At 36.9% G+C, this 20,028-nt stretch overlaps 1 protein-coding gene across 3 annotated transcripts in view; it reads right to left on the minus strand.

The window, feature by feature from the left end:
• LOC306888474 (multiple C2 and transmembrane domain-containing protein 2-like) overlaps window positions 1-20,028 on the minus strand; it is a 54,221-nt gene that overhangs the window by 25,773 nt on the left and 8,420 nt on the right. For all 3 annotated transcript variants that reach the window (XM_079446807.1, XM_079446809.1, XM_079446808.1), the window contains 15 exons: window positions 19,689-19,742; window positions 19,417-19,528; window positions 13,992-14,134; window positions 13,316-13,392; window positions 13,114-13,225; window positions 12,983-13,018; window positions 10,058-10,228; window positions 9,213-9,343; window positions 8,193-8,379; window positions 7,912-8,005; window positions 7,673-7,775; window positions 7,482-7,584; window positions 7,288-7,389; window positions 7,128-7,202; window positions 6,730-6,849 (listed from right to left, as the gene is read on the minus strand). In XM_079446807.1, coding sequence (XP_079302933.1) covers window positions 6,730-6,849; window positions 7,128-7,202; window positions 7,288-7,389; window positions 7,482-7,584; window positions 7,673-7,775; window positions 7,912-8,005; window positions 8,193-8,379; window positions 9,213-9,343; window positions 10,058-10,228; window positions 12,983-13,018; window positions 13,114-13,225; window positions 13,316-13,392; window positions 13,992-14,134; window positions 19,417-19,528; window positions 19,689-19,742 — 1,620 coding nt within the window. The remainder of the gene's footprint in view (window positions 1-6,729; window positions 6,850-7,127; window positions 7,203-7,287; window positions 7,390-7,481; window positions 7,585-7,672; window positions 7,776-7,911; window positions 8,006-8,192; window positions 8,380-9,212; window positions 9,344-10,057; window positions 10,229-12,982; window positions 13,019-13,113; window positions 13,226-13,315; window positions 13,393-13,991; window positions 14,135-19,416; window positions 19,529-19,688; window positions 19,743-20,028) is intronic.

Consider the following 20,028-nt stretch of genomic DNA (forward strand, 5'->3'; position numbering starts at 1 on the left):
GCTCATGTCCTTATCAGCGGAGCGCTGGAGTGGACCGTGCGCCCAGAGGGAAAGAGAGTGAGAGAGGAAGAGATAAAGTCTCTCTGTCACCGGCAGTGTGGAGGCCAGCGTACAGAGCCCTGTGGTGACTGTCAGTGGCTGGCATGCTGACCCCACCCCGCCGCACTGGCCACCAGTGTTTAATCCATGTTGGGAGCGTTAAAATTCAGCGACCTCACGGGTGACAGATCTGCCATGCGAGCCTTCTCCCCTGGGGCGAGCGGCACCCCGAGTGTCAGCTCGGCTCATGGAAGCTCAAACACACATACGCGCGCATACGTCACGGGCTGCGGCCACGGGCGCCTGGGGAGAGCTGTCCTCTGTGACTGTGGAGGTGGCGAGCGTGTTAGTGCTGGTCATTACGACACGCAAACGCACACAGATATGTGCATCAGGGTTAAAGACGGAGCATGCTTGTTCGCCGGCAGTAATAGTGCGGCGTGCAAGCTGTTTATGCTAAAGCGTGTTTATGCACAGATGGAACAAGAATATTAAAAATATACACAAATCATGCAAAGCAAACAATGAATATGTAAACATGCAAAGCGCACATTTAAATGAAGCACTTCACTCATAAGTAGAGCGAATAAGCGTTAAACATACAGACGAAGGGAGGAGCTGTCAGCGGTGCTACTGTCAGCGTGAAGGATAAGAGGGATGCTCGCGGGGTCAAGGCAGACTCGGCGTTGAGCCCCAGGAGCGGTATGATGACACGGAGCATACACATCTCAATAACAACACTGACACTGTCAAATCTCCAGCCATCACTGCACTGTTAGCAGCCGCTCAAATCCAGCTCTTTAATTATTAATCCCTTCCTCCAGAATTTCAGGAAGAGCCCGTGCACATATATCACTATCAAGGGTTTGCCCTCCTGTCATACTCGCAGCACAAACTCCCTGACAGTTTCTTAAAGCCCACGAGGCACACAGCGGGACTCACACACACATATGCGCACATCCGCTTCAATGTAGCTGCTGTCCAGGGAAACTTTCCGAGTGAAGTGAAACAAAGGTGAGGGACAAAGAAATCTCAGACAGACAAAGATCTAACACAAAGACTAGGACTGTTAATCGATTAAAACATTTAAGTGAATGACGTTTATTAAATAATCAAATTAATTGCATATTTAAATATTTGGTAAGGAAAGACTCATAATTTAAAAGAGTTAAAGGGATCTTTCTTTTGCCAAAAGGATTCTGAGATATATCTCAAATATTTGTATATTTTGTCCATAGAGTAGAACTCAGTGGTAAACTAAATGTTTTTGTACCATCATTCCACAAAATATCTTAGTCATACAGGTTTGGAATGACATGAGGGTGAATAAATGACAAAATTTCTGGTTGACCTATCACTCAAAGGCATTTAAATGTAATTTTAATATATCATTGTTGGATGTTGTGTGTAAATGTTTTCTTCGATGTATCATTTATTTTTGCCTGTCTCACCCATGACCCATCACAGAAGTATCTATATTTTGTTTCTTTTCTAATGCTATAAAAAGAGCGTTAAAATATAAACCTTTCTTCGTATTATTAATTAAATTATTACATTAAATTATTTTTATTTATTTATTGTTATTTTTTCTCTATCATACTTAATTTTGATTGCTCAATTATAGCATTTAAAGGAAAAATATGCAGCAGGTCACAACCTGATCACCCCATTTGGGTTTATATCACTATAACTATGGACAATAAATGATTAAATTTAAAAAAATCATTATAGATGTAACTAGAATGATTTAGAAGACAGTATATTGCTTTCATTATTTCCATATCATTGAACATAAGCTGATCACTGGTCTACAGGCCACAGCGAAGCTGGCTTACAGTAGTTCACACAGGAAGTGTGATTGCATTCCATCTGCACTACTTTGTAACACACACTTTTATGGATGCATACAGCCATTACGTTTTGCTGCTTTTCAGTGTCCCACACCATGTTTTTAGGTGTCAAGTTAAAACAGTTCAACTTTTAAAGACGCGTTCTCTTAAAAACCTTGCTCAAATGGGAAAAAGTCCTTGTTGGGGAATTACAATTAAAGTATTTTTTTAAGTGCATATTTTATTTTAATGTAATTAACTGTACTAAATTAACATTAAATTGACAGCCTGCTCTTCTCTGCTCACAGACATGAGGTGCAATCCAGGAAAACCCCTCAATATCAGAAGATCATTGCGTTTTCCTGAGGACATTACACGAGTTAACTGGAATAACGAATCAGGTCGTGGAAATGCTGATAATCAGTCTAATCCTGGCTGTCTCAGTAACCCAGTTAATATCTTAGACCGTGCCCGCCACTCTATAGCATTCCCTCAGGACCCAGGAACCTGCGCAGACCCCGTCCGGCTATCATGTGGTGCTGGCCGTTCTGTTAGACAGCAACAGGAAGAGAGAGAAAGAGAGAGAGAGAACGCTCCGTCACAGCTGCCAACTGTGTTTACAGCTGCACGGCATCAAACATTCATCAGATGCCATCTTTACGGTCTGTGATGTGAAGCAATCAGCATTTCACAGCCTGTCAAATGATGTCGAAACCGCTTGCTACCTGGCAGTGTCAAAAAGGAAAAAAAATAAAAATTCTCAAACATACACACACTTACACACACAAACACACATCCAGGTTTTCCTTTCTAGTTCACACTACTGACAGACGAAGCAAGCTCATATGTTAGAATATTAATTCTACTTAAATACTTAAAACACTCTAATGACAGCAAAGCTCCAAATCAGCTTTCAAGTGTAAATAATCTATTTCTTCCTCACCCTTCGATCCCTTTCATCTTTATTGAAAATGCTTGGAACTACAGAGTTCAGAAGCAGCGAATTTGACCGGTTAATGCCTGGCTGGGTAATGCTCATTTAGCCTGTGGTGGAAACTTTTTGGAGTCTGTTTGCTCTGTGTAATGCGCTGTAAGAAATTACTTTGCTTAATGCTTAGCATCAGAATTGTCATCAGCGTGCTCTTGACTAATACCTGTTCTTATCTTCGGCCCCCGAGAGTGCATGTTTCGACAGTGCTGTAGCTCCATCTACAGGCCAAAGTGAGACGTGCAGCAGAGAACTCTTTGTGACCCCTCTGCCGTCTCCACTGATGTATGCCACATTCATCTTTCTTAGTCTAAGTGCAAGCCACATCTAAAAAGTGGTATTTTATAAAGATTTTATCTGTCATGGCCCTCCTTCTCAGTCTCACTGTAGTTGTCGGACTTTATAAGTACTGTTTCTAGACTCATTACCGTTGCATAAACAAGCAATAAAAAATATGTATGTAAGCAGTCTGTCTGGTTACGAGAGCACGGCTGCATACTTTTGAGAGATATATCAAGATTTTTTCCTCAAATGCATATGAAGATGCTTCTAATGAGACTGGTAGTGTTTAAAAACAGTGCCTTAGCTGGACATGCATGAAAAATTCAAAGGAATATTTACAGGGGGATTTATGCAAAAAGAAAGAGGCAAACCACTCCACTTTTTTTTCCTTGTTTTAAACATAAACCTCACAACACTTTGAAGAAAAACAACTATATATATATATTTATATATTCTTTTAATTACAATTAAACATTTTAAAATGTAAAATTAAAGGTTACACTTTTAAGCTGTCCTTTTTACTGTGTGATTACACAATTAAGTTCTGAATAAAATTTACAACATAATTGTAATGTTTGGGTTATAATTAGGTTTTAGTTTAGTGTTAGTTGCTTGCAACTGTAATTTACTAGTATTATAGTATGTGCATGTAATAAGGGCACTCAAATATTTAATAAATACATTTGATTACTTAAACCATGTTATATTAATCTTATATAACACAATATTATCTTATTTTCTTATAAATATATATATATATATATATATATATATATATATATATATATATATATATATATATATATATATATATATTAAATTTGGCTTCTCAAGTAAATGTAGGGGTGTTTTTTTCCTGGAAAACAAAACAAAAACACTTATGAAAAGTGAGTTATTTTTGCAGTGACTTTTGTTTCCGATTGAGATCAGACATTCTGATCATACTGTACAAAAACTTAAAATACAAAAGCCATTTGTGGCCAAATCTATCAACTAGGGACTTTACATGTGCACTTAAGTTAAACTTAACTCTATATGTTATGTTTTCCTCCTCCTGAGGGCCAATCAAAGTTTCTTTCCATACCAAAGAATAAACTATTATACAATATAGAAAAGTTTTGTGCATATATATTAATGCACAAAGCAGAGGATAGTCAAACTAAAACATGCACCCACACACATATTTCCCACTCTCCTCGGATGAAAGCTGTGTTTTGCAAGAGGGTGCGTTTATATGCGCTCTGCTGTGTGCAGGTCGGGGTGTTGACCTCTGGGATTTCCAGCACTGGGGTGGGAGTGTGTTCCGGGAACAGGCGCTGCCTGTGCAACCTACAGACCTGGACAAAGAAACCGCAGCACCGCAAATGCATTATAAGTTGCGTAAAGTGTAAAAGCTAAAGGACAGAGACTCCACTGACTCCATGAATAATGTATTGTAATGTATTTTAAATATATGTTTGTAAAGTAAATAGTATCCTCTCTTCGCTGGTTACTTTATGTACTACATTCCAAGTATACAGGCCTACATTACAAATTAAACGGCTGACATGAATACGATGACATGGATTGGATGAGAAAACGTAGAGGAAAGCACGGTCTCCTCTAATTATGCTCTTCTTAGAGGCAAGCATCTGTCAATGTCTGACTCTGTTACCTTATTACCGCAGCCTACAGATATACATACACCCATAGAGTGAGAGAAAGACAGATATGTGTTTGTTAACCCTTGAAGGTTACATGCTGTTTTATAGACGCTGTGCAACATGTATGGTAATTAAACATTATGAGAGAGCACAAAAAAGCATGAAATTGGTCTTTAAAGCCGTAAAAAAAGGCATAGTTGAGATTCACCCCTCCGGCCTGGACGATTTACACAGGTGCCCTATTTTCATTTTTCCTGTCATCTCCATACCTCAGCATCACCTGCACAGCTCTGGATGCAGTGGTGCGGAAACAGGCCACATGGTAGTGGAGATGAGATGATATTCTTTCTGTTCTCAACCCCACGTGTGCAGACAACGATAGGGCCGGCAACAGGACGTACCCTTGCCTCTTGCCAGCTTGACACCCCGTCTCCTCAGGTGGATGGTCGCACACACATCCAGCGACTCCCCTTCAGGGGGCACTGCTCATTTCAGTAGTAAGCTGCAGCAGCACGGGAGACTGCTGATTACACTACGGTTCCAAGAAAGCCTCTAAAAATAACTGCTTGTGTGTTAGAGCAAGGCTTAAAATGCTTCCTACTTGGCTACAATAAAACACAGCACTGCGTGCTGGAACACACTGGAAGGGCTCACGCATTAAAGTTCAGTCTGTTTACTGCTAGTGTTGATAATAGTACACAACCATTTATAAGTTTGGGAGCAGTACGTTTTTTTTTTTTTTATGAAATTACTATTATTATTTAGCAAGGACACGTAAAAATTGATCAAAAGTGACAATAAAGACATTTATGTTGCTAAAAACTTATATTTCAAATAAATGCTGCTCTTTTAAAATTCTATTATTCACCAAAGATTCTTGAAAAACATGACTCATAGTATTCACAAAAATATTAAGCACCACAACTGTTTTCATAAAAAAAAAATGCTTCCTGAGCAGCAAATCAATATATTAGAATGATTTTTGAAGGATCGTGTAATACTGAATTCTGGAGTATCGGCTGCTAGAAAATTCATCTTTACCATAACATTTTAAAATATTTTAATGAAGAAAACAGTTATTTTAAATTGCAATAATATATCAATATTTCGTTTTTTCTATATTTTTGATTGAATTCAGCATTGGAAAGCATAATTACACAAGTCTTACCAACCCCAAACTTATGAATGGTAGTGATTGTAACAAACAGATTACAGGAAATCTGATGCTACTTCGCCAGCCTTTTTTGAACTTTAATAAATTCAAGTAAGTTCAATAATACATTTTAATAAGTACCGAAGCCTGATATGACCAGAGCATATTGGCTCCTTTTTGGCATTGTTCAATTGACATGAAATGATTGAAATGGAATCAAGACATGTCTCAGACCAGATTCAAACCTGAATCTCTCAAATAAGCACCAGAGCTCAATTTACCCAGAGCACATGTGCTCCTTTTTGCCACTGTTTAATCGACAAGAACTTATTTTTAACAGTATCTGGACATGACTTGGCCCAGATATAAACCTAAAACTCCCACATAACCACAGAAACTCAATAAGGCTGGACTACATGTATTAACCCTCTAAGCAAGAACTCTAAACACGTCGCAACAATTCCAGTAAAACACACTTCCTATTTTTTTTTTTTAAATCCTCAAAAAAAAATTCCTTTGTGGATTAAGTTGTGGTGGGTGTTCAATAACAGTTATTTATTAAAAAAATAAAATAAAAATGAACAGAAAAAAAATCATTGATTCACAACACTTTATAGCTGCACCCTGACAGGGCAGGGCCAAATAAGCACGGTCTGTTTTCCGTCTTGTGAAAAGTTGCTATTAAGGAGCAGAGCGTTTGCTTCAAAGAGGGATTACACAGATGCGTTCTCTAACCTCAGGTTACTAAAAGGGCCACAGAGTTGAAATCTTGTAAACAGTGGTATGAAGTCTTACCAGGAAGGCTGTAATGCTCCTTTGCGTGTTCTCCCAGTGGAAGCAGCTTTTAATATACTGCAGCGTATAGAGAATGGCCATGCTGATCTTCCTCACTCGATAGATATTACGTGCTAAAAGCTAATGGGGACAAAGCAGTAGTTAGCAAGATGTGCCTGAGGACGTAATGCTCACAACATGACATTCACTCAGGTGTAAAGAGGCTTTTAAACTGAAGGTTCATTGGTGATAAATATTAATAAGTCAAGTCATCGTTGGTGTCTAAAGAGCTTCAGGCGGTGTTGGAGGAAAAACTGAACATAATGAGTCTCTAAAGGTGCCAACAACAAACCTAATATTAAGAGAAAGTAGAAAATATGTTGCCAAATTATGCTGTAATCGTTGTCGATAAAGCTCACCTTTTTGTTAAACTTTGGGTTGTCCTCTGCAAACTTTGTTTCCTTCGGCTGGACGGTTTTCACACCTGCTCTGATCTGGAAAAAAAGTAAAGGCTATTTGGTATCATCAATATTATTAATGATCAGAAATAATCATATTTATTTAATTTAATGCGCTTACAGGGTTGTAGAGAACATTCAACTCCAGTGTGATGCTTCCTTTCGTTGTCCGTGATAGATTATTCTTCTTCAGCGTTCTGGTTATTTGTTGGCCATTAGAAACCTAAAGGTAAAGCAGTGGTACTGTATGTTAATATAGGCACAATGATTAAAAACGTACAACAATGATTAAAAAATTCTTTATGTGGTATTTACAGTCAACAATGGAATGGCAACTTTTCCCAGGACGTCTGGAGCTTTGTCCCCATCATCATGAAAGACCGTGAGCACCAGAACATCATGGATGTCCTTAATGGGACTAAGGACATGTCAAAATGAATGTGATACCAATGCCATGAACATGCATATTGATACAACGAGATATCTACAACATCCGCATAACTTACAAGGTTAGGGCTGTTCTCCATTCAGGATTCAGGGTTTTGGATATTGTGTGAGTTTGCAATTTGCTATTACCAAGCTCAAGGGTACAAAAAGGGTCACTTTTACCTGATAAAGTTAAGATATTATAATGTTATTATGACTGAATAAATATTTATAATAGGCTATACATTACTTAATAACTAATTGACTGTACAATATCCCCAACATACATTATGGTATTATATTTAATACAGATAAGTACCACTTAAATCTGTTGATGGAAGATCTGTGGCTTTTATTAACTTGATTTGAAGATAGCCAACATCCTTCAAGTCCCGCAGACAGTTCATCAGTCCCTGTAAATACAAATGATCTTAATGATAAAATGATCTTTTATCTTAAAAAAAATAAATAAATATAATTATATAAATGTACAAATATGTATAAGCTAATGGGAGGTAACAAAAATCAATAAATAAAAAGTGAAATAAATACACAAAACTAAGAAAAAAGAAAACTAAAACAGCACAATGTAATACTCACATATTTCTCCTGCATCTTCTCAAAGGTTGTAGGGTTATCTAATGGAGCTGACTGGATTTCTGAGATGGACGCACCAGAACATGGGGTCAGTGTGACCAAAAACACCAGTCGGCCCTTGTCGTCGTCCAGCGCACGAGTATATAACTGCCTCTGATTGACAGGAAGTCTGGTCAGGTCAATATCTAGTCTGAGAAGAGAAGAACCTATTAGTATTTCATCAGTGAATACTGGATAGGCATGTGTGTTACTAGCAAAAAATGTAAAATAAATAAAAATATAATGTGAAATAAGACTTTACAATGTAACAAAAGATTTCTATTTCAAATTAAACTTCAAGAATCCTGGGGGGAAAAAGTATCTGGTATCTCAGTTTCCAGTAAAATATTAAGAGGCACAATTGTTTTAAAGTGTGATAATAATAAATGTGCCTTGAGCATCAAATCAGCATATTAGAATGATTTCTGAAGGATCATGTAACACTCAACACTGGAGTAATGGCTGCTAAAAAATCTGCTTTGCAGTTACAGGAATAAAACATGTTAAATTTTAAAACTGTAATAATGTTTCACAATATTACTCTTTTAACTGTATTTCCGATCAAATAAATGCAGCCACGGTAAGCATAAAAGATTAAATGAAAAAACTGTACCAATCTCAAACTTTAAAATGGTTTTGTATACTGTGTGTTCATTTGAAATGTAAATCTTTTACATATTCCCTAATGGTTAAGCTTTCCTTTTAAGATATCATAGCTTCCTCCAACAGTTGTATAACTGGATCACTTTTATTTGGGATGTCATATTTCTATGGCTCTATGCTATAGGCACATTCTTCAAATTTCATTTGATAGCAGACATCCTGAAATACAGCATATTTAGGCATTTTAGTACCTTTATCACATTTCCCACTGCCTAGAAGACAGCTGAAGAGAAAACTGGCACATCTTGCCCCATTCTCCCCTCTTTTCTCTAACTTTTCAAACTTTTAAACCAGTATGCAGTGTCGCTCCAGCAAACTTACACTCCCCAGCACTCCTCTGACTTCCTGCCCCTCTTGCAACAAACCTCCACAAAGAGGTTTTCCTGAGCATCCTGGAACTGGTTAAAGTCGAAGGACTCTCTCCACTGCGGGTTTGCCTTAATACACAGATTCTGAGACAGAAAGATAGACAAGTACGAAAGAGAGAGAGACAGAGGAAGTTGTGTCAATTTTAAGGCACTCAAAACTGAGACAGCTAACATGACAGGTGTATTAAGCCTTATTCAGTAAGTCTTCAATAAGACGTGGTGGAGGAGGGGCAGCCGTCTTTTGGAGAACACATCCTCTCTTCTCGCTGGGATTATAAACTATGACAGCATCCAATTAGAACTAGTTTTGTTCAACAAGCAAACATGCCCAAACAGAGCCAAGGGGCTCTATAAAAAAGATGACATGAGAATACAAGACCACGGGGTGGGGGGGGGGGGGGGGGGGGGGGTGTTGATGAGCAAGGTATTCTGGGTATGCAAATGAGCCGAACAAGACGCGGTAACAGAAGCATCAGGAGAGACGCCCTGCCAGACACGGCCGATCTAATGAGTAGCCTCCTCTGTCACCAGAGCAGTGAAGCCTGGGAGAAGCGATCCGAAAGAGGGGGAGGAGGAGGAAGGAAGGTGTGTAAAGTGGACGGGAATATCTAAAGCGAGGTATGTGAACTACTAAGAAAGTACGGGAGGAGGAAGAGGGGGAGGGAAGGGTTTAATGAGGTATTGAGAGAAACAGAGGACAGAGGTTTAGAAACAAAGAAAGCACGCTGATGTAATGAGCACGGCAAAAAGAGAAAGCAAGAGAAGCGAAAGGATGATGGGAGAGAGGGAGGATCTCACCTTGCTCCTGACCCTCTGGTCGCCCATTCTGAAGCGTATGTAGACGTCTCCCTGACCGCAGTCAGGCATGTCTTGGCCTTCCACCAGGATGACAGTGTAAATTCCAGTCCAAACCTGATTCCTCTGTCCACACGTGAGCCGCATAACCTGCGCCGGGCTTATCGGCTGTCCCTGGAACAGCCAACACACACAACATTGTACTAGTGTTGAATCTAAACATGTTTTTACAATTTGCAAACTTAAACATTCAGTTTTCTGTGTATTTAACATTGTTGCTATATATTCCGACGATTTAAATATGTTGCCACGGTAACATATTATACTTGGCTCAGAAAGATGAGGTTTTGATGAAATTGTGAGAATGACTTGTGATAGTCCTGGAACCAGTGAAGTAATGTTTGTACTGTAAAGAAACGTTTTTTTTTTTTTTATCATACGTTTGATGAAAGTTTCCAGCTATCAATGAAAAAAAAAGTCAATCAAGTTTTGCAGTCTGTAAGATTTTTGAATGTTTCTGAAACGGGTCGCTTAAGCTCACCAAGGCCACACATATTTGATCAAAATAACAAGAAAAAGTATAAATGTGACATCTTAAAGAAAATAAAATTACTTTCCGTTTTTGTAACAAAATATATTATGACATAAAAGCTTTTCAAAACAGCTAGATGAAATGCACAGGTGATCCTGGCAACTTGGAGAGAAAAAAAAACTAAACAAAAAAAAACAGGTCCATCAACAAGACTGCAGATGGATAAGTACACAGTACAGAGATGACTTGTGGGTTGATAGCCTTGCACTTTCAAAAAACACAGCATCAGGAAGAGGCTGGTCTGTTCTGCCAGTAATCACAGACCAGAGAGCTGTTTTCCCACCTGGCTGCTCGGAGAGTGTGACTGAGCCTTTGCTCCATTAGAATCATACACACACACACATACACAGCACAGCAGACAAACCAGCATTAACATTTAATGTAATGGCCACATCTCCATAAACAAGCCTCTTTAAAGAGAGAGCGAGGGATAAGGGGGGTAGTAATAGAGGGAGCGGAGAGAGAAATATAATATCCATCCAAGCCAAGTCTTCCCAAGTGTTTATTTTGGACAAATTTGTGATCGGCGTGGCCAATAAAACAATTCCGCTTAAGAGTAAGTGGCCCCTAAAGAGAGGCTATTCCTGGTGCTAAAAGAGCTGGGGGATTGCCTCCATATGGTGGAGCAGCATGGGGACAAGGGGACAAGCCCAAAGCCGTACCCATTTGGCTAGAGCTTCAGTGCTGTCCGTCCACAGCTGTGATATTACATCCCAACATCTGGGTTATAGCTCACCATGCCTGGGAATGAGCCATCGCACATATCCTCAGCATCTTACACTGGCATAGTGCCTCAAAGATTACACACACTCCAGACGCTGTCAGGAAGAAGAACCACATGTGCCAATACTGTTGCCCGTTTCCATCTCAAAGAAAGTGTGGCATGGCTGTGAAGAAGGAAGTGTGATAGAGGAGGAGAGGTAAGAATTGAGAGACATGTTCTTCCTCTACTGATAGGTGTCAAATAGAACTAGATCTCAGTTGTTTTGGTGGAGGACACACTGTGGTAGAAACACCAACAAAACACATACTGATTTATACCTGATCATATAATCTAGCAGGTGTCCGTTTGAGTCAATCTCACAATTGATTTGCTGAAATGTTGGGGACATTTTAACCCTAAAATCAAATGAAAGAAACAAGAAAGGATATTTTGCACTGTGACATTATTAAAGCACATTTAACCCACTATGTCAAATGTTCAGAAAATGCTTTTTAATTACGCTAATGCGAATCCCATTTTAAAATTTATGAATTTATGATATTTATATTTAAATTATAACATGCATTTTAAAGTTCAGCATTTTTTTGGGGCTTTATTAAAATCAGCATAATTTTAATTGTGAACAATAGCTATCAATGTAGATTTACAACTAAAATGTACTATAGCACATTTATAAATGTCATGAAATTAATGTCACAATGTAAAAAACCTTATAATCCCAAAAGTTTATTCTCCTTACACAAAATATTTGTATTTCTTTATTTCTATTTATTTATTTTTACTTTAATTTTGGAGTGATATTTAACCCAGGCATTTCTTTAAAAGATTCACCCTTTTTAAGACAAGACTTTGTCTACAAATCTAACAAGAGAATCAAATCTAAACTTGTAAAACGAGTCCTCGTTAATATGATGTATTTATTGTCCAAACAGGCTATAACTTATATAATATACAGAATTTTATTCTTTACTGCTCCAGTTTAACTGATATGAAATTCAATGCTGGGCATAAAAACACGGTATACTAAAAGTAAATTCTCTGCACCCCACTCTACAGTAGAATGCAGCAGAGATTTCAGAGAAATCTTAAATTGCAAGCTTTGAACAGCCTTGAACAATAAAAGCTATTTGCCAACCGCTGGGAGGTAAATAAACGCTCATCTTATAATTGACCTGCACAAAATGCAAGACAGACTTGCGAGACAGACTTGTGCTTTGTTTAAATCACAGTGATCCGTTTACTTTGGAAATCATGGATTGGTTCAGCGCATCAGACAGTCGCAGCCACAAACAAAAGTTTCTCGCTCTGTTGAAGTTCTGCAATTTTTAACTAAGTGAAAGTGAAAGAAAGGTAAAGTCAATAAACTTAAATAAATGCTGTACATAACATCAGTGAAGTATCTGTGGGGAAGATGGTAAGGATCTACTGCCGTCCAGTGGACAGATGTGATACATGAATAAAGTTACTGCTGTGATATTTTTAATAAATAAAATGGTCGCTTAGTGCATTTAAACAATGTATTCTGTGCATTTCGGCCTGGTAACTTTTCATTCTCGTAGGCAGATGGAACACTTAAACAGAATTTATAGGGTCAATATGTAGAATGCCATACCTTATTAAAGCTTCCCTTTCTTCTTAGTAGCCACTTCTGAAAAATGAATGATTACAAATGAAAATTGTGTTAGAAAAACTCTTGCCATTTGACTCTTCCCACTAAAAAAAGTGTATTTTCAGGAGCCATACATTTCGTTTGGCAGGTTCCTCTCGGACAGACAGGCAGGCCTCTAGAACGATCACTCCCATATCGGTCTCCGCACTGTTGGGGTCCTCCAGAGGTAGCGTCATTGGGATTATTCTGCAGATAGCAAATTCGTTGAGGTAATTATCAGAGAAAATTTACCAGTACAATATGATGGAAGTTATGGAATGAAAAGGTTTTCCTCACCTGTCCAACTCCAGTTTATAGAGAGGAAAGCTGCTTGATCCCATGAAGTCATTGGATCTGAGGTCACGATCATATACCTGCATCAGTCATAATTGTGAGATGACAATGACTATTAATGTTCAGACGTACGTTTAAATAGTGTTTAGATTTCTTTTTTTATACAATCAAACTATTTAAATATAAAATAAATATGTTAAAAAAAAGCATTTTCTTTAGTTACAACAATAGGGAAAAATCTATTTTGTTTACAATTGTTTTAAATAATATACATTAAATATACGTTTTTTACATTAATCAATTCTTCCCTATTAGGTGTTTAGAATTTAGTAATTTTTTGGTTTACATATTCAAAATAAATTGTTCTGAATAAATATTTGTCCCAAAAAGAGTACTGATATGGTATCTAAAGATCTTTATGAATTCCGATAAACTGATATGATTTGAATACAGCTCTAAAAGTGATAATGGTTCAAATACAAATCACCACATTGTCTCTAGAACATTATCTTTGTTCTCTGGTCTGGTGTAATAAAAATGAATTACAATCTTCTGACAAAACAAAACATTGTTTTCAGGCTTTGTCGAGTCTTTTCTTTGATAATCTTTTTGATTTACCTCAAAATTAATAAAAGAGATAAAGAAGTTATAATTCAACAATTGTAAACACCTCACAAACCTTAAGATGAAGAGTCTGATTGAGGTCTCTGACGGGAAAGGAAAATGATTCATTCCAGACGGGATTCAGGTTCTTGTTCACAACTTTGCTTTTGTAGATGTTTTTGCCATCTAATTTGAATTTGACGAACGGGTCACTTGTACCTGTTGAAAACAAACAGCTATCAATGTTACTAACAAAAAATGAGTCTTCAAATTTGCTGCATAATGTTTGCAAATGATTTTGCAGATGAAGGAAACAAGTATAAATGTATTTATTTACTTAGTGATGATTAACACCACACATGCTGTTGATTAAGCTTTATTCATATTGAACCAGGAACCATTATTTAATGACAAAACCTGGTGGAAACTGGTTCATATTATCACACTGTACAAGAACGCAGATACAGTCATCCAGACACTGAATAATCCAGAAGACTCATTATTTAGGCGGCCGTTCTTAGCGCAGAGAGGTGGACGTTTTGTCTCTTTCAGAGTGATGGGAGCTGGCTGACTGTGAAAGAGTAAAAATGATAGCCAGCGTGAATCAGTTCATTTAATGCCGGTGCATTAAAACCCCAGAAACTGGGAGCAAGCAGTGTTAATCTCCAAAGCCTGTTAAGAAAGTCTGTCTGCGAGAGGGGAGGGAGAGCGGTCCGTCTTTGTCTATGCTGTGGTATGCAGATTGGCTGGTAAGAAAAAGAAAAAAAAAATATGAGAGAAAAAGAGTCCATCGCTTCATTTGTATGGATGGATAAAGGAGTGCTTGAGAGAACCTGCGGGGAGCCTGGAATCACATGACAAAAGCCCTGTGGGGACGGGCTGTCAGGCCTGTCAGCTCGCCTCTCCAAATGAACATCTCCAGGAGGCAGCTCCTCCCTGCCAGCCGCTGACAAGGAAACCTCCAGGCAGCTTGACAGGAGGAAAGGGGCTCAAGCAGCCAGGGGAAGAGCTCCGGCGTGACTGAAAACGGTGACGGCGGAAATTAACAGAAGGAAAATGGAGGACGGCGAAGAAGGGAGGGAGAGAGGGGACTCGCGGGCCGCTTTTCCGATGTAGTGTCAGTTAGGGAGCGAGCTGGGTGTTAATTGTTAGGCAAATATAGCTGCTGGAAAAGGCATGAGAGGTGGACTGCGTCATCGCCGTCACGCTGTCATGTCAGACCAAGTGAGGACTCAACTAATAATGGCTACTGAACGACGGAGACTTTTTTCAGACAATGTCTGAATCGTATTGATAAAGCACAAAATGGAAAAGGGTAAAACCTAACCTACATAAATATATATATATTTTTAATGGTGCTTAAAAAATTATATTTAAAAAAATTAAAATATCAGAGTCAAAACTTTTCAAAACAAAAGGTTTTTGTGTCCGTGAAAAGTCGCCAAATACACATTTGACCTAGAGGTTTTGACAGAATATCAGTCTGAAAGTGAAAATATCTCAATATGAAGAAGACTCTTCACCTGCTTCATTTCATTTGCTGTATAAGAAGACTGGAGTAAATTGTATCAAACTTTATTAAAGACATGAGGTGGTGTGTTATTCTCAAAGACCACCACACGAGGTCGCAATTTCCACAAATCTAAATCTTTTTTTCATTTAGTAGACACTTTTATCTAAATCAACTTAAAAATACAACAAAGTGATTAATCTTTAAGGAGCAAGAATGGCAAAAACAAGAAGTGATTAAACAAATTGAGAAATATTTGTAATATATTATTAAAAAAATATTTAATTTGCATATTTTTATTATTATTATTTAATGATATGGTTTTTGCAGTTATATCAGGGTCATATTAAACTGTTAAAGCTTTTTTTTATAACCAAACATAGCTGAGAACATGGCTCTTTATATCCATAATTTACATATTTGTCATGCAGAATATATCTTGAAACAGTAAAGTTACTGGTCAAAATACAGTAACAACCCCCTAATAGCTTCAATACTGTTTTACATGGGCAAAGAAAAAGAGCTTGGAGTAGAAATTAGGAAATACAAAGTAAATAAACAAAAAGCAATTCAATTCCTCATCATTCTGTTCAGGTTTGTTGGTTATTGGCATTCAGCTTCTCCATCAAACTGAGAAAGTGGATAAAGGCAGTTGCTTCTTTATGAAGTTACAAATCAGGTTTGATCACAACTGCAAAGTGTAATTCACAAGAATTCCAAAAGAATTCAACTTGACATTCCAGTGTCTATAACAAACACATTATATTAATATTATTATTTTCAAAAGCATTGACTTATTCATAAATATATTATGTAGCTATTAATATTAGGTTTCTATTGAAAACAATATATACAATGCATTTAATTATTTATTTTAAAAAGTATATGTTTTATACTTTCTCCAGCAGGTGGCAATATATCCCATTTTACTCTAAAAAAGATAACACTAGTGCATACTATATGATTGCACAGAATTTAGAGTACAGAAAGGAAAAAAAGTAACAAACCTTTGAAAAAAAATTATATATATATGGGACAATCATTTAGGTAATTGTGAGGTTGTTTGGGCTTCAATACATTGAAGGCTTTGAGGAAGCACATGCCTGGATTCAGCACAGGATATCTGGCATGCTTGTGCCACCAGTAACCTCACCAAGTCTATAGTGTGCATGACCATTTCATTAGATTCAGTTGGCAGAGAGGAATATCACTGGAATATATTATAATTATGAAAAATAATGAGGTAGAGATGGTAATTAATAGCCTCTGGGCATACACCTGTGACTTTGAACATAAGAATGAGCTGCCCAATCAGCTTGGTCAGGCCTGCCAGATACACTGGCATTACGTCTGAAGAACCGCTCTGGGTATCAAATGGAAATTCAGTACAAACATTTGCTTGTAGGATTTCAGGAAACCTTAGGCTAAATCCCTCTTTTCTCTCACTCTTTCCCTTTGTATCTATCGCTCTCTCGCATAAACAAATAGTTAAGAGATAAAACAGACACATTTTGCATTATGACACAGGGACTGTGTACAGCCTCTAGGTAACAACACCTCAACATGACTCTATTTGCATTGGCTCTGTAGTAGGAAAAGAACAAGGCCAGCTCATTTGTTTCCCAGCGCTAGTATGATAAAACTGACTTGATTCTGTGCAATCAAGGTACAGCATTTGAATGGAAGACCGTTGATGATGACTTCTAAAGCCAAACAATAGTTCCAGAAATAGCTTTTTTGTTTTCTTAAATGTAACATGGTTACAGTCCAACTGCATTCTGCAGATTTGGAATGACTAGCCAGGCTGAACTGAAGTAACTTGGAAATGTTTCATCTTTAAAAAGTTCAGTTCTCCCTGCTTTTCCTTTTAATTTGCTTTTTGATTATTTAATGCATTACATAAAAAAATATTACTCAGTAACTCCTCTCTAAATTATTTTATTTTATTTTAGATTTTATTTTTATTTTAAATTCCATTTTAATTTATTCTTCTACAGAAGGATTAAGGATTTTAAGGATCACTGAGCCAACATCTTTAACTTTGAGATGAATGACAATGAAAACAATTACTGTGCTCACATATTCTCTGACTATGAACTGAAGAACCTACACAACAATCTTCATAATCTGAAGAATTTAGAATTTACAAGATTCCAGAACCTTCCCAAACCAGATATGATTTCATTTACATGTCTACAGTACAAGGACTGCAGGCCTTTTTGTGCTGGGAGTCCAGATTCCATCCATTAGCGGTTTCACAGAAAGCTCAGATGATTGCCACAGAATAAATTACTCTTATGTTTGTTAAATTTTGACTCATTTAATTATACTGCCAGTTATCAATTAAATAATCTAACTCCTCTCAACAGATATCCCCCCTCTTCACAATCAGCAATGAAAAAATACAATAGTTTCACTCTGAACATTAGAAATAATCAGAATAAGGAAACGTTCTGGTAAAAAAAAAAAAAAAAAACATTTTCATCTGATATACTTTACACTAAGAATGTAGATATACAAGACCTCATCATAAATCATTAGAATAAGGAACCTTTCCGGGGTTCCTTAAAAAAAAAAAAAAATCATCCGATATACTTAAGAATGTAGATATACAAGATCCCCAGCCTGCCGTCATGCATATGCACAAACATTATGAACAGAAGAATCTGTTTTGTCAAGTTCCGCATTTAGTACATTTTTTCACAAAATAGCATCAGATTACATAGTACCATTCAAAAGTTTGGGGTAAGATTTTTTGTATGTTTTTATAAGTCTCTATATGCTCATCAAGGCAGATTTTAGAATGTATTTGACTAAATTACAATAAAAACAGTAAAAATTACAGTTTCAAATTACAGTAATATTGTGAAACCTTATTACAATGAATACGATTGAAGGCAAAGCTTAATTTTCAGCAGTCATTATTCCAGTCTTCAGTGTCAAATGATCCTCCAGAAATCATTCTAATTATTAAAAATTTTCAAAACAGTTGAGCAAAAGTTTTTTTTTTGAAACAATGATACATTTTTATTTTATTTTATTTTTCAGGACAAGAAATAGAAAATTTAAAGTACAAAAATTATTTGAGACAGAAAGCTTTTGTAACTTTCTAAATGCATGTACTGTCGCTTTTGCTCAGTTTACTGCATTCTGATTAAAAGATTTTATTTATTTTAAAAAAAAAACTTACTGACCCCATGCTTTTATACTGTTTGAGCAATTCTGTACATTTGTATTGTGACACTTTTCATGGTACTTTAGTCCTAAAATGAATCATCTTTGTTGAAGCATTCCTTATTTGTAAATCACTTTGCATAAAAGTGAGTAATGTGAAGTATGTCAGAAACGAAATGAAGAAAGACAGCATAGGCATGTTATCCAGTCTTCCAGGCCCAGGCTGACCCACAAGAAATAATATGATTCAATGCCACATACTAAACCTTGAATAGTCTACACTAAAACAAGTTCAACAAGACTTTTAGGATCTGTATCAAGAACTCAATGGTCCTCAGGAAGACGAAACAAAAAGGTGATGCAACCTGTCACTGTTCTGTTTAGGCTCCCAGAGCCAAGAGTGTACATGCACTTTCAAGACTAGATAGACCATCAAAAACTCTCTGTAGAACAACATGTAAAGCTGCATGTAAAGAGACATTTCATTTTAGGAGCCAGTTGAATAGAAAGAAGTGGAAATTAATGTAACATCAAGACAAGTCTCTCAATGCATGAATCATTCCATCTGATGCCAAACCAGTCAAAACATCAGGGGGTGGCTTTTACACTTTCAATGCCAATAAAAAGATCTTCAAATCAGGATTTTCAGAGCGGAATAAGACGTATGTTATGATCTACTAATAACATTACTCATTCATTTATAATTAGAGGAATGTAGTCTTTAATTATACAAACAAAGCCAATGCAATGCCTGGAGTAAACCACACCACCCAACATCATCCTAGTTTAAATATCTGTATTAGTCAGAGGTCGGTACCTGAGCGGTCTCTGATAACCAGGTTTTTGCCTTCCTTTAAGTTGACGGTAAGGAGATACTGGACCTTCTGCAGTGCTGAAGCACTCTGACTATCATTTAATCCTGCTGGGAACTGACAAGTAGAGAGCAAAAGACTGAGTCAGTGTTGGATGATTATTATGATTATGACTATTCTGGAGTGAAGTACTTGAAGAAATACTACACTGTATTGTTGTTGTTTTTTTTTGTTCTTCTGTCTTCAAGACAACACTTCCTCTTATTAAAATACTCACATTTCGTTCTTGTTCTGCAAGTGGGTCAAAGTCACTGGTTTCATTGGGAATGTCCTGAAAAAGAGATTAATATTTGTCATCCATAAATCAGGCATTAGTGTCTACAGTAAATTCAGAATTTGGCAGCATGCATTTCTTTTTGATGTCAAATAAAATAATACTGAAAATACTTAGTGTTTAATACTTTAATGTTTAATTATACTCTTATTAAGAGTATAAATCTATAAGGCAAAATTTACAGAAGACATTATAACCACACATATAATCTCCACCTGGCACCATGTCCTTCAAAAAGCACACCACCTGAGTATTAGTTATGTTTGTATTCACTACTTTTTAA

Source organism: Barbus barbus, assembly GCF_936440315.1.
Source record: "Barbus barbus genome assembly, chromosome: 22".
Taxonomy (NCBI): Eukaryota; Metazoa; Chordata; class Actinopteri; order Cypriniformes; family Cyprinidae; genus Barbus; species Barbus barbus.